General features: G+C 39.8%; 1 protein-coding gene and 1 pseudogene across 2 annotated transcripts; one reads left to right on the forward strand and one right to left on the reverse strand.

The window, feature by feature from the left end:
- Positions 1-500: 500 nt before the first annotated feature.
- On the forward strand, positions 501-619 carry LOC118613202 (annotated as a pseudogene).
- A 4,005-nt stretch (positions 620-4,624) lies between these two features.
- Positions 4,625-10,825, reverse strand: RAB29 (RAB29, member RAS oncogene family). Of its 2 annotated transcripts, none has more exons than XM_016140761.2 (6): positions 10,689-10,825; positions 10,146-10,376; positions 8,188-8,259; positions 7,350-7,531; positions 6,932-7,053; positions 4,625-6,646 (listed from the first exon to the last, which is right to left on the reverse strand). In XM_016140761.2, exons 2-6 carry the CDS (start codon positions 10,267-10,269, stop codon positions 6,535-6,537), a joined length of 612 nt encoding a protein of 203 aa, XP_015996247.1. In that variant the 5' UTR covers positions 10,270-10,376; positions 10,689-10,825; the 3' UTR covers positions 4,625-6,534. The 2 variants fall into 2 exon arrangements, with proteins under 2 accessions (XP_015996247.1, XP_015996239.1); XM_016140753.2 differs by having other exon boundaries at positions 10,146-10,381.
- Between the last annotated feature and the right edge of the window lie 4,454 nt (positions 10,826-15,279).

Genomic DNA, 15,279 nt, shown 5'->3' on the forward strand with positions numbered 1-15,279 from the left:
ACTTTTCAGATTGGTAAATGTCGAAACAGTCTTGCTAAGGATATGGGTAAACTGGCCCCTCAGACCAATCGGTAGGACTACACATTGGTAAAAACATTTTGGTGGGAAATATGCACTGTATTTAAACTTAAAGTGTATATGCTCTTTGACACACTTCTAGGAGCTTCTAAAGACCTTTTCTCATAAAATTATAAATAAATAAAGATGTTAGTTTGTGGCATTAAGAGAGGAAAAATAACCCAAACATCCATTAGTAGATAATTGGTTACATAAATTATAATACATCCATATAATCTTATACAGCAATTAAAAAGAATGAGGTAGAACTATATGTTCTTACATAGGGAGATACCAAAGATACATTAAAAAGAAAAAATAAGTTTCAGGAAGCCAGATATGAGCCTTTTAAGAGGTAGGGTGGACAGTTGGGACTATATGTGTAGACAAAAACCTGGACGAAATTCAAAGAATTCTACCTCCTTCTAAAACATGTCTGTATTATCTACAGCCATGCCACCCTGAACACACCTGATCTCATCTGATCTCGGAAGCTAGGCAGGGTTGGGCCTGGTTAGTACTTGGATGGGAGACCATCTAAGAATACTGGGTGCTATAGGCGTTAAAAAAAATTAAAAAAATAAATAAAATGTCTATATTATTTGAATTAAATGATGTTTATTCTTAACTCCACTACCAGCTAGTTGTGTGACCCTAGGTAAGTTCCTTAATCCCCCCCCTCTACTCTTCGTGTTCCTATCTGTGGCAGGCACAATAATGACACCCCCAAAATGTCCATGACCTAATCTCAGGAAACTGTGAATATAGGAGCGGGGAATTGAGGTTGCTAATAAACTGATCTTGATATGGGGAAATTTACCTGGATTATCTGGGTGGACCCAATGTAATTGCAAGGGTCCTTAAAAGTAGAAGAGGTGGGCAGAACAGGTCAGAGCGATGAGATGTGAGAAAAGATTTGACCAGCCATTGCTGGCTTTGAAGATGGAAGAAGGTGGCCATAAGGCAAGGAATGTGGGCAACCTCTAGAAGCTAGAAAAGTTAAGAAAATGATTCTTCTCTAAAGACTCTAGAAAGGAATGCATCCCTGTCAACATCTTGAAATTAGCCCAGTAAGACTCATTTTGGACCTATGACCTCCAGAGTGATAAAATGATAAATTTCTATTGTTCTAAGCCATTTTAAAAAGGCAATGTTTATGTATTTTCCAATAAAAAATAAAAAAGAATTAAACCCTTTCATAGTTCTCTACTACAAGATAAAGTTCAAATGCCCCAGTATGGCCTATAGAGCGCTCCTTGATCCGGCCCTGTCTCCAACCTCATTTTCTCACAGTCCCCTCCTACAACCCCAGCCAACTCCAGCTATAATGCACATCCACTGTTCTCTGAGCGAGCTTTATTTACTGCATACCCTCATGCCCTTACTCAACTTTATTTTGTCTAAAATGCATTTCCTTCTACATCCTCCAGTTAGCGACACTTATCCAGCCCAAGTGCCCTCTCTTTCACGAGGCTTTTCCTGACCTCCCTCCTTGTATTCCATCACTGCAAGTACACTAGCACTCCCTGATGCAAGAAGCAGTTTTTTTATATGACCCGCTCCCTTCTGGATTGCCCTTCCTGGGCAGGAACCTTCTCTTCCCCAGGCCTTCAACCCATGCACCTAAAGAAGTACCTGGCACACGGTAGGTCTACCACTATCAGTTAAATTAATTAATGACCTATACAATCTGTCAACAATCTTTTTTAACCTTATTTCCCATTGCTTTACAGAATAAGCCCTTTGGTCTACTGGCTACTTCCCAAACCTGTGTAAGAATTATAAACTCCTTCCTAACCTGAAATCCTATTCCACCTCTTTCTCAGTTTGTATCCATCCAAGTCCTACTTCCTTTTAAGAAATCTTTCTTGATCTCCTGTTATTTTAAACGTCTGTGGCACAGAATTTCATATCCCCCACAACTCCTACTTTAATACTAGATACATAAAAGGTAAGTAATCTAAGCCAATTTAAGTGTGAATACAGTTATGTGAAAAAAAAATATTTGCATTAAAAATACATTGAAAACAAATTTATCAAAATGTAAGTAAATGGCGGTTTGGATTTTTCTTCTTTTCTCTGTTTTCTTTAACAAGTAGATTTAAATTTTTCATTATAAACTATTAGAAAATCTGTATGTCCATGGAATAATTACTCTTTGTATCTGCCATACTGAAAATTGTTAAATGGGAAAAACTTCAAGGACGCCACTACCAAACCACACACATGCAAAGTGGGAGGCAGTGTATGGCAGTAAAGGGCCTAGTTCCTGGGGTCACACTGTTTAAGGTTAAAAATCAGTTTGCCAGTTGTTAGCTGTCTAACCTTGGGCAAAGTATTGATTTTTTTGTGCCTCAGTTTCCTCATTTAGAGATATCATAGGGTCATGGTGAAAATAAAAGTAATTCATGTGAAGTGCTCAGAATACTTGCCTTATAGCAACATTCAGATGTTAGTTACTGGCAGCAACAATTGAAAATAGAATGACTGTTAAAAATCTCCGTTCTTGCAAACAAGAGAGCTGATATTCAAAATTAAATGACTGTCACTGCATTTGGGTGCTATATCTTAAAATGGATATTGTCAATTAAGCATCTTTGGATATATCTGTACTGCATGCTATTCAAACTGTGCTTATTTTGGCCCCATATTTAATTACATGCAAGTCTCTATTCCATATATGAACATGGTCTCAAAATCTAACACAAACCAAGAGTTTTAAACGCAAAAGGGATCAATTCTGTTTCTCCAAATGTCTGGGTTTATTTTCTGAAATAGGTTTTTGAGGTCAAATGTTCTCCAGAAATCTAAAGGACAGAGTGGAGATGGGGAATTAGATGGCTTGCCAGTTACATTTGGCTTTATTACAAATTCAACCGTCTGCCTTTTCAGTCAAATTTTGAGACATTTGTTCTCTCACACATAAAATGGGAAGAACTGTTTGATTTCTTATTTTCAAGATAGTGTAAGAAGCACAAACTGATAGATCTGAAGGAAAAGTTTCTATCAAACCAGACACTGGTATCTGGTGCTACTATGCTGCCCTTCTCTTATCATGATAAATTATAAAATGCCTATACCTCCTTCCTCTTTCTATCTGCTTTCTCCTTGTCATTCCCATTTACACAGTTAGTTCCCAATCACATAGGCTTTGTGCATGAATCAAGTTAGAGTGTAAAGAAAAGGTACCAAAACAGTACCATCATATAGTAAAGTACTGTTAAGTATGTGTGATGGTTAATTTTATGTGTCAACTTGACTGGGCCATCAAGTATCCAGATATTTGGTCAAACATTATTCTGTGGGGGTGTTTTTGGATGAGATTAACACTTAAATCAGTAGACCGAGTAAAGCTGATTGCCCTCCCTAATGTCGGTGGGCCTCATCTATTCAGGTGCGGGCCTACACAGAATAAACTGTTGGCTTAGTAAATGAGAATTCTCCTACCTCATGGTCTTCAAACTGGAATATCATCCAGCCTGCCAGACTTGGGACTTGAACTGTGACATCGGCTCTGTAGACTTTGGACTTGCCATCCTCCATAATCACATAAGCCAGTTCCTTACAATAAATCCCTTTACATATGTATACGTATGTAAGTTGTTTTCCCGAGTACCCTAACACAGAGCAATATCATTATTACACTGAAACTATACAGATACCACTTGAGAGAATTCAGATTCTGCTTGAAAGCCAAAGAGAAGGTCAGGTTTTTCTAGCAACAATGATGATTATATGTAAATGTATTCTAAGTCTCTGGTATTTACGGCTGAATCAAAGATAAATGTATAATTCTTTCCAAACACACATCATTTTCTAGTGGTTTCCTACCTATTCCAACTTGCAGCTTTGGGGATTGTTTGGCTTGATTAAAAAGTCACTTATATAGCTGAGGACTCTTTCCATATACAGTGAACTAAGAGAGGTGGAGGGCAAACAGGCAATGAGGTTTGTTTCCTTGGGCAATCTAGTCACTGGATTTTATAGGGTACTGTGGAGATTTTTAGATCTTCTAACCATGGCCTTAGATTATGTCTAAAGCAGGCCACTGCCTACAGAAAGATGAGAGGCAGGAAAGCCTTGAGTTAGATGGGACAGTGTCCTGAGGCCGGAAGACAGACCACCTAAAGAAAAGAGTTAAATCTGGAGACAATAGGAAAAAAGGAAGAACCCAAATATACCTTAGCAATAGCTAGGAAAGTGAATTAGGGGAGGCATCTTGGAGTAATGTTGGCTCGCTGGTAGTAACAAAAGAACAAACCATCACTTACTGCTTGAGGGGCCTTCCTTGACTTGTGGTCTCTTTTTTCCTGCTTGTTTGGTCATTCAGCTATTAAGTCCATGGTAGACAGCCAGGGCAGTCATAATCCCATAGCTCTGTTCTCAACCCTTCCTTCGGTCTCTTAGAACACTCTACAGAGAATGCTTGTTTTCTTTTGAGCCACAGACCAGCTTAGTGGTTGAAGGGGTGTCTTGTCTCAAATATGGAAACTTCTCTAGGGAAGGGCTACAGCAATATCCATGTTCCAAACAATTTTACCCAAGAGGTGCCAATCAAATGACAGGATCTAATTATTTTTAGTATAATCACATATTGAATCATGTAAATATTTTCTTGTTTGCCTTTAATGGATAGAGACATAGAGAGGAATTAGTTATATTTCAATTTCTTCTTTAGTTTTAGGCCTATAATGAATGTTCACCAATTGGGAGAGAAAATCCAGAAGAGCTAGCAAGCTAGCCTCTAGCAATGCTTGAAAAGGCAGGTATATCCTGAGTCAGCAAATGGGAAAAGAAAGCATATTCGATTTTTTAAAATGATCACATGTCCAAGCAGTATTTGGGATGTTACATCAAGTACTGACTTGGCATTAGGCAACTGGTACTAGTGAATATAAACATTTACCTTCATTTTTAAAGAAGGTATTTAAAAAATAAAGTCTCCAATTTCACAATACCTTTGAACAATCAGCATAAAATACAATTCAACAAACATATTAAAGGTCAATAACTACCCTGAATACACGACTTAATTCCCATTTGTGATTTTGTGTGGGTTCAAACTAGGGGGTTTAATTTTCTTACATAAAGAGAATTTATTACTCCACTATTATTTTCAGAATCACTGTAAGAAAAATCCTACCTGAAAAGGGTACTACAAAAGAACGTCAAGGTCTCAAAAGTTGTACAAAAGCTATAATAATTGGCATTAAAAACCAACCAACAAACCAAGTACTGAATGGCTCCCATTCTCTTTCTGGTATTTAGCCTCTGATCTCTCTCTTAGGATGGCCATTTTCAAAGTCTGGTGAGCATCGGAATCACCTGGAGAGTTAACAGAGCCCACAGAAGCCCAGGCTCGGGTCTTTGTGTCTTTACTAAGTTCTCCAGCAATGGTTTCCAAACCAAGCTGATCAAAATCACCTGGGAAGCTTTGAAAAACAACCAATTCCCAGGCTTCATCCCTGGAAATTCTGATTCTGTAGGTTTGAGGTTCGGACCCAGAAATCTTAAAACATTTTTAAAAATTTTAACAAACTTCTCAGGCTGTTCTGATTAATCACACTTGGGCACCACCGACTTAGAATACTTCCATGGCTGTTAAGTGCTAGCCACCTAACACTCAGTTGCCCCACAGGGTTTTGTTTTATTAACCTCTCCTTCTTCTCCTATTCAGGTTCCTAGAGCTGTGAGGAACAGACAAGTGGGCACCACAGCCAACTGATGTCACTTGCAGAATTCTGCATCAAGGCATCAACCCAGAAATCTGAAATGACACCCTTGTCCCAATGGTAGGGATACTTAGAAAACCCCAATATGAAAATTAATTTCTTTGGGGAAAGAAACTCTCTCACCACACAAAATAGATAGTTCAAAATCTTGACTATTCTTGAGGCCAAGACAACAGAAAGCTAATTATGACTTTAGAAGCTTCAAAAATACAGTGACTTTTGGGTCACCTCCAGTAGCCCCAAACCCAAAGACATTGTGTCACTCCTGAATCTCAGAATCAGATGTTTAAGTTCAAAGTCCAAGAAAGAAAGAATATGAAAGCCAAGACCAACAAAGAATTTAAGGAATGACCTTTGATCTCATTTTCACCTCAACTGAAGTCAGATTGAGATATCAACGTATATCATATGGAAAAATATGCTCAAAAGCAGCTGACAGTTATGATCCTCCAAGCGCAGATACTGATTTCTAATTCTTCCCACAAAATCCAGACTACAAATTCAGTGATGAGATGATATTTCTTATACAAAAGACACTAACTGGGCCACACAAGCAAGCAGCAAGTGAGAACCAAGATGCAGGAGATGCAGAAATGCATATGGGTTCCGGGTGTCTTTTCTTAGTGATGATGGCCCTCCTTACTAGATAGTCAGCAGGAGACAATTCAATGTAGTCAATAAAATTGCTGGGTGGGCAACCAAAGGGAAGAGATGGAAAGACCTCGTAGAACGAAAAGAAACACTACTAGCAGCAGGTCCAGCTAGAGGAAGGCTTGGTTTGTAGGTTGATGTAGTCCCCTTGGGTGGACAAAGACATATCTTCTCTGGAATTGCTCATCATCTTTTCAATGAGGACTCTGAAAAACAAATTCAAAAAAAGGCTGAGAAGCTAGATGGAGGAAAGGGAGAAACAGCAGACATTGTCTTAGCACCAGACAGTATTCAGTAAAGTCATAGGTTTAAATGCCCCTTTGTCCCAGTTATCTTAGGAGAGGAAACAGCATCCTTGACCTTCGGAAGCTGGCATTCCAGTGGCTCAGTCTGTTCTTGTTTGCTCAGAAATAAGAAAAGAAGGTCCCAGGGCCTCAGTGGAAGATGGGTATATCTGTGTGCCCATCCCCAGAACAGCATGAGCTACTCACCTCATGGCCTCATTAATATTTTTGTTTTCCTTGACTGATGTTTCTGTCCAACCTGTGAAACCATTCTCTTTACTGAATCGGTCCACCTGGTCTCGGCTCACGGCCCAAGGGGACAGATCACACTGGTAAAAAGAGTAAATGGAAGGCAACACCATAAAATTCCTGGGAATAGGAACACTGCTCAGATATTTATACATTTAAAACCTTTCCAGCAATGGCTAAGCATCTATTAATTAATTATTAATTAATAATCTATTAGTTAAAAATTAAATTAATTTTTAAATTAAAAAGAGGTAGAGATGATTTTGCCAACTTGAGAAGGAAAAGTAGATGCCCAGAATCAGAGAGCATTTTAGTTACTCTTACTCTCTGGTCACAGATTGAGGCCAGGGGCCATTTTCCTACATTGACCACTTACCTTGTTGGCCAAGAGCAGGCAAGGCACAGGCTCTCCATTGGGCAGTGTGAGCTTGCTGTCCAGATCCTGTTTCCATCTCTGGCTGTTACTGAAAGTAGTGGCATTGGTAACATCAAACATAATAACACATGCAGAGGCATCCCGATAGTATAGTCGAGTCATAGAAGTGAAGCGCTCCTGCCCTGAGAAGAGAGGAGAGTTTTTGAGAAGGTGATCCTGAGAACCAGTCCCAGAACCCCCTCTGACACTCTGCCCTTTCTACCTTTGTTGTGGGAGAGAGGGCAGTGTGCATAATGGTTGAGTCCAGATTCTGTACCCAGACTGCCCAAGTCCTAATCCTCGCTCTGTCATTTACCATCTATGTGACTTTAGACAAGTCAAGCTTTCAGGGCCTTATATTTCCCAACTGTAAAGTAGGGGTAAAAGCAGTAGCTTTATCATAGGTTGTTGTGAGGATTAAAGAGTCAGTGAATCTAAAAGGCTTAGAAAAGTGCTTAGCACATAATAAAGGCTAGCTACTATTATTGTCTCTATTTTCTGGGAATCTTGGTTCTCATCAAGGTCAGCTGAAAACCTGGAAAAAGCAGGTTTTCCCTGCTGTGGGAGCATCTACCTATGGTCTGGACAATCCACCACCTTGCCAGCTCCTCCACACATCTAGAGACTACTCCACACTTATTCAGAGCAAAACATCTGCAGAAAACATCTACAAAAGCTCTGCTCATGCGTTCTCAGAGCACCTCCAGCTTCAGAAAAAACCTTCTGATTTTGCTGACTGGGATCTTTCTGGGTAAACCAAAATTTCTTCCCTTGTTCCTATCCAGTCCGCCCACCCTACCTGCAATATCCCACAGCTGGAGCCGCACCATCTCTGAGTCAGACCACTGGAGAACCTTCAGGGCGAAATCCACTGAAAATATATGTATAGTTGAACAAAATTTAAACAATCCACAGAAAAACTCAGATCAAATATGCAGTCACAACACTAGGGACACACAACTCTTATTCATTCATTCAATTTTTAAGTCCTCGTTGAGCTGAGATGAGCCCACACTCATGTATTAAGTATGGGACAGATCATTCATATTCACCTTCCAAAAAGGGGGTCTTTAGCTTTTACTCTCTTGTCAAACCCATTTATTGGATACTGCTTGTCTTCAGGGCTGGGGGTAGGACGGTAGGGGTAATTATGAAAATAACTCTTAATCTCAGGTTAAACAGTTTCTGGGAGATTTAGGGGGTTTTCTCAGAGAAGGAATGATGGGGTAGAAGTGGGAAATGAGGTAAGTGTGGTGGCTTTTGCCTCTTCCACATTCAATTTCACTCTTGGTTTCTAATCCAATTATAAAACACACCCTTGGGGAAATTCTACATACTCCGTAAGACTACAGGAATTATCTTGGGCAGGAATGGGATAAAGTAAAAAGGTCTCAGAGGATTCCCAGAAAGAAGACACTGCATGATGATGCTGGAACCCATCGCCACATATGCAGATGCTGAGACCCCATGAGTTAAGGCTCAATGACTATGCCAGGGGAAGAGCTTTCTGATAAGGAGAGAAATAGGATCATTTTTTTGAGGGTTGGAAATATATTTTTTCACATCTGTGACCGAAATGAAAGCTAGAAGAAATTTAGAATAAACACTAAAAATTAATTACATTCTTTCTTACAGGAAAACTAGAGAAAGCACTAAAAATTAACTAGTGGGAGCACTTTTAAACCAATTCCATGAAATAGTGACCCTCATATTATTTAGGAGTTGTGAGCACAGTGGTCAGGAAACAGTCTTAAGCCTTTAATTTTGCTGGATGTACTTGAGGATGTTTTAAATGCAATGTAAATGCTTGTTAACTTTTAAAAACTCCATAATGAACACCAGCACACATTTTCAAAATTTATATTGGTGCAAATTTTTTCTTTCCTTTAAAAAAAGTTATTTTAACGGAGATAAATGTTTGTTACTCTCTCCCTTCACCATCTTTGCTGAGCTCAGTACCCTATAGTTAAAAAGAAAAGAAAAGAAAAAAGGCATTTCTACTTCTAAAAAAAAAAAACAGTCCAAAGACCACATGGGGAAAGAAATGAATTAACTCTTCGTGTTCTCTTCCTTCCTTCCTCCCTTCCCACGGTTTGGAGAAAAATAAGTGGGTAAGTTAGGTCAGAGAAGTGGTATATTTCACGTTCTTTAAAGAATTCCTATTAGGCAATCAATGGCCAAAAACACACACAGCTCATCAGCCCTGATAAGCATCTGATTGTGTGGCCAAGGGGCTCTCCCACCGAGGCATGCCCAAAACAAAGCTAAGCCAGGTAAAACACCTTTCTGCTCCGTCAACAGCTGCCTGGAACTCATGTGAAAGGCAGGGGAGCAGACCCAGCTGGCACCTCACCAGACCCTCCACAGGGTCCCAGCAACTTCTGCTGGTCGCAGAGACTTGCCCCTGACCGCTTGCAGGGCTGCAGGAGTTGAGAGTTCCCTCGAGTTCAGGGTTCCCCCGCAAAACGCAGCAATGGCTCATTTTCTCCTCAATTCTTCCCCATGCCTCATCTTCACACCTTCGCCCTATCTTTCCAGGCAGTAAATTCGGGCTGGGAAGACCTAACTGGAGAAACTCAAGACAGGCATGCAAATCTAACACCCAGCAATTATTCCCTCCAGGATCCCAGACACCTACTTCCTTGACCCGAGGAAGGACCCAAGGACACCATTCCCCCGCTCCCCACTCCACTAGAGCCCACAGCTCAAGTCGGTGGCACGGGCCTCTTTTCCACCCGCCCCGCCGCGACGGCTCACCTCCCACCGTGGACTTGTAGTGTTTGCTGAAGCTGTCCTGGGAATATCTTTGCACCAGGGACGTCTTGCCCACTGCGGCGTCCCCCACCACCAGCACTTTGAACAGGTGATCCCGGCTGCTCATGGCTAGCGGGATGGACGTCTTAGGGAGGCGGGAAATGGGGATGTCGCTGGTTTTAACCCTTTTGGCTCCGAACCCCGTTCAAACTGAAGTTCAGCATCCCATTCCGGCTGCTCTGAGGAGAAAACAAAAAGGGAAACTTTGCACTCAACGTTTACGCGCTTCCTCTACGCTCGGCCGCAGCCCTGGGTGGGGCGCAGGGCGCGAGCTCCAAGCCCCGGGCAGTTCGCACCTTCTCCCCCTCCCAACCGGGCTGCCGAGAAACGGTATGAGGCTCCGGGGTGCCTCACCCGCCGGGACTTCCCCTGAGCCGCTCCAGCAAGCGACTAAACCCGGGCCAGCTCATTTCCCGGTTGGGGCCAGAAGATGGGGGCCCTCCCTCCACTGAGCAAAACAAACTTCGAGAAAGGAGCGACTCACACCTTAACTTCTAGGACCCAGGATATGGTGTTCCTCTCGGCTACTCCGACGCGTCACGTGCAGGGTTGCTTGGAGCACTACATTTCCCAGCTTACCTCGTGGCGAAGAGACTCAGCCGAGTGCACAGACTCTCTCGAGATGCCTCCTGGGAACTGTAGTTTATGCAGTATTTTTGTTTTTAAAAAACTACATAGTTTCAAGGCTTTCGAACACCTTCAACCATTCGAACTCTTATTTTAAAATAATTCTGGAATAGGAAAGCTCCTTCAGAAGCGATTTTGTTCTATATGATCTCACCTGCCTAAATCTGTCCACAGATGGATTTCTCATTGTCTTTAAAGGTTTTTATGGAGCTAAGTTTAAAAATTATTCCACAAATTCTATAAATTATTCCACTAATGAAAGCTCAAACCTCATTCCTCATGCTCCAAGTGAAGTCCATTTCCTATTTTTTCAATTAGGTACACAAAGGTAGTATCTCGTGAACATGATAAAAGCCTACTTATATTTCCCCCATGACTCCAACATCAGTCAACCTCAGGAACTCTTCAAGAGACTGATCCTTACAAAAGCCTATGCTGCTAAATGTTAGTTATTAACATTTAATAACTAGCTACAGTAGTAAGGTTAGAAAACAAGAGACAGTCCTCAATCTCACTTCCACAATCTCTGGTCTAGCTACACTACTCATATATCATTTGAGCTGGAAACTAATTGGAGGACACTGGGAGTCCTCTTCCATTTGTTGCTGCTGTTTGTTCGTGAATAATAATTAAACTACAGTTTTGCAAATAATTAAAATTTTTTCAGCCTGTAACTTTTCTGACCTGCCTGTCTTTTAGGTAAGAGTTAAGGTGACATGAGCTTCATGGCAAGCAAAATAAGCTTCGTTTCCTATGCTTTTCTCAGGGATAAAAGAGAAGGTAGCAGGGCCATGGGAAAACAGCCCTGCCTGAGTTGCTGATAGAGAGGCTACCAGTTACATTCTGTGGGGAAGGAACATCAGCTCCGTTCACAACTCACTTAGCCCAAAATGTTTGTTACCCAGGTCAGGAAGGTCTGGCCGGTTGCTTATCTTCTCAGATGTCTCAAACCCCATTCCAATGGTCTTTCATCAATTTCTGGCTTTGACATGGTTGACCACTCCTTGAGTTTGTTTCTCACATAGCTTCTGTTCTTTCTTGTTTTCCCTCTACCTCTCCGATGATCACCGTTTTCTTTCATGGTTTCTTTCCATCCCATCACCCCCTAAATATTTCCTTAGACTTTACTTTTAGCTGATCATTCTTTAAACTCTTTAACTTTAGTGAATTGCTCTTGGCCTCAAATGTCTCTCCGAGTCTTGAAATTTTTTTATATCTTTATAGCCAATCAGTTATATTCAACTGCCATAAAGGCACCACCACTTGAAAGACCTGCCACAGCCTGCCTCTCACCATATCACCATGAAAGAGCTCCTTTTTTCAGCTTCTCGATTCTGTCACTGGCCTCATTATTTCTTCCTTCCACTCAGTCTTCAGACTTCGAATATTTTTTTTTAATTTCTTTTACTGTGGTGGGAATATTTAACATGAAGTCTACCCTTTTAACACACTTGCAAGTGTGTGATACAATATAAAAAATATATAAAAAGTTAAGCATGCAAAATTGGTACAATATTGTATAGCAGATCTCCAGAATTTATTCATCTTGCTTAACTGAAACATATGCCTATTGATTAGTAACTCCTCATTTCTCCCTCCCCTACTGCTTGACAACCACTATTCCATTCTTTGATTCTATAAATTTGACTGTTTTAGATACCTCATTTAAGTAAAATCATGCAGTAGCTGTCTTTCTGTAACTTGGTTGTTTCACTTAGTGTAATGTCCTTGAAGTTCATCTATGTTTTTGCTCATTGCAGAATTTGCTTCTTTTTAAAGGCTGAATAATATTTCATTGTATGCATATATCATTTTTCTTTATGTGTCCATCTCTTGATGGACATACCTTGGCTATTGTGAATGGTGCTGAAATAAACTCGAGAGTGCTAATTTTTTTCAAGATCCTGATTTCCGTTCTTAGATAAATGCCTGGAAGTGGGATTGCTAGATCATATGGTAGCTCTATTTTTCATTTTTAAATGGACTCTCCATACTGTTTTCCATTGTGGTTACACATTTTGCATTCCCACCAACAGTGTACAAGGGTTCCAATTTTTCCATATCCTCACCAACACTTGTCTTTTAATTTTTTTTTTTTTTGATAATAGCCTCCTGGCAGGTATGAAGCGATATTTCATTGTGGTTTCGACTTGTATTTCCTTGATGGTTAGTGATGTTGAATATTTTTTCATATACCTGTTGGCCATTTGTATGTCTTCTTTGGAGATATTATTCAAATATTTGCCTAATTTTTGATCACATTAAAAGTTTTTTTTTTCTATTGCAGATCTTGAGAATTGTTAACATTTCCTTTTACACACTTCCCTTTATAGCTCCCTGCCTTTTAAAAAGTCAGTCACTACATCCGACTGATTCTGCCTTCGAAAACATTTCTCCCACCTATCCTTTCTGCTTTACATCCAGTGCCATTTTGCTAGTTCAGGCTTTCATTATCTCACACTTGGATCATCTTCAATAACCTGTTTATTTATTTATTATTTTTTTAATTAAAAATTATTGGGGAGACATTGATCAACAAACTCCAATAAGTTTCAAGTGTACAATTCAGTGGTATGTCACACACATATATATATTGCATTGTTTGTTCACCACCTATAGTTGGATTTCCTTCTGTCACCAAATATTTGACCCCTTGACTCCTATCTACCTTTCCCCCCACTGCTTCCCTGTGGTAACCACTAATCTACTGTCCATGCCCATGAGCCTCTATTTGTATGTCATGGTTGTTTGGCGCTTTTAGATTTATATCCCACATATGAGTGATATCTTGTGGTTTTCAACTTTTTCTGTCTGTTTTATTTCACTTAGTGTGATTATCTCAAGATCCACCCATATCATTGCAAATGGCAGTATTTCATCTTTTCTTATAGCTGAGTAATATTCCATTTTATGTATGTACCACATCTTTATCCAATCATCTGTGACAGAACACTTTAGTTGCTTCCATGTCCTGGCAACCGTGAATAACATTGCTATGAACATCAGGGTGCATATATCTTTGTGGATTAATGTTTTTAGTTTTATTAGGTAAATACTCAGAGGAGGAATTGTTGGATCATATGGTAATTCAATTCTTAGTTTTTTGAGGAAACTTCAAACTGTTTCCTATAGAGGTTGTACCAATTTGTAGCTCCACCAGCAGTGTATGAATAATCTGTTTATTGGTCTCCCTGATTCTAGTTCCTTTTCTCTTAATTTATCCTACACAATTGGTCAGGATGGTTTCCCTAAAATATTGTTTGTTCTTTTATCGTCTATCAACTATCCCAAAATTGGCCAACTTCCCTGAGCTGGTGTCCAAAACTTTCTATGTCCTGGCCCCATCCTGCCTAATCAATTTTATCTCAAAGTTGAATTATCTTGATCTCAAAGGGGAATTCTCTCCTTCCCCTCAACAAAGTGTGGGTGTTTTTTTTTCCATAGTAAGTTGTGGTTTCCCAGAGAGACAGTTATAAGTAAGAGAGGAAAAGCTCACTCAGAGTGCCAAACAACTCATCTGCACATACATACTTAGAACACAGTTTTTTGGAAGTCAGGGAAAGTGGTTAGCCTTGCTCTGCTATTGTCATACTTCTTATAGGTGTCCACTTCTCTCCTTTTCACTTCTCACTTTTTATTTTTAAAAATTTCAAATCCATAGAAGAGTTAAAAGAAGAGTATAGTGCACACCAGTATATCCTTCAGCTGGATTTCCAATTACTAACATTTTGCCATGTCTGCTTTGTCTCTGTGTGTCCTGAACCATTTGAAAGTAAGTAGCACACACTTCATCCCTAAATATTTCAGCACATAGCTCCTAATAATGAAATTCTCTTACAAAACCAAAATACCATTATCACACTTAAGAAAATTAACTTTAGCTCAATAATATTATAAAGTCTAAATTTACATTTATCTATAGCCCTCAAAATAGTTTTTTTCTCATATCCACACCCAGAATACAAAGTTCATGCATTGCATTTGGTTGTTTTACTTCTTTAGTCTTTTTAAACCTAGAACTATGCTATGTCCAATACGGGAGCCAGTAGCCATGTGTGGTTATTTCAATTAATTAAAGTTAAATAAACTTAAAAATCAGCTCATTAGTCACGCTGACCATATTTCAAGTGCTTAATTGCCACATGTGGCTAGTGACTACTATATTGAAGAGCTCAGATACAGGCTATTTCCATCACCACAGACAGTTCTATTGGCTGGCATCAGTCTATAATAATCTCCCACCCCCCACCCCACCTTTTATTGTTTTTCATAACATTAAATTTCTTTTCAAAGAGTCCATGCCATTGTCTTGAAGAAAGTCCCACATTCTGGATTGTCTTGATTTTTTCCTCAAAATTAGATTCTGGAAAAACGTTTTTGGCAAGAGCCCTTTGCAGAGGATGTGGTATATCTTATTATGTCACTAATTTCAGGTGGCTGTTGGTGATGC

This window comes from Rousettus aegyptiacus, unplaced genomic scaffold (genome assembly GCF_014176215.1).
Source record: "Rousettus aegyptiacus isolate mRouAeg1 unplaced genomic scaffold, mRouAeg1.p scaffold_m13_p_17, whole genome shotgun sequence".
NCBI classification, from domain to species: Eukaryota; Metazoa; Chordata; class Mammalia; order Chiroptera; family Pteropodidae; genus Rousettus; species Rousettus aegyptiacus.

Coding starts and splice junctions, on each gene's coding strand:
- RAB29 (XM_016140761.2), bottom strand. CDS start 10,269: ATGAGCAGCCGGGATCACCTGTTCAAAGTGCTGGTGGTGGGGGACGCC. Junction 7,532..8,187: donor CCAGCTGTGGGATATTGCAG/GTAGGGTGGGCG, acceptor CTCTCTTCTCAG/GGCAGGAGCGCTTCACTTCT. Junction 6,647..6,931: donor AATATTAATGAGGCCATGAG/GTGAGTAGCTCA, acceptor TTTGTTTTTCAG/AGTCCTCATTGAAAAGATGA.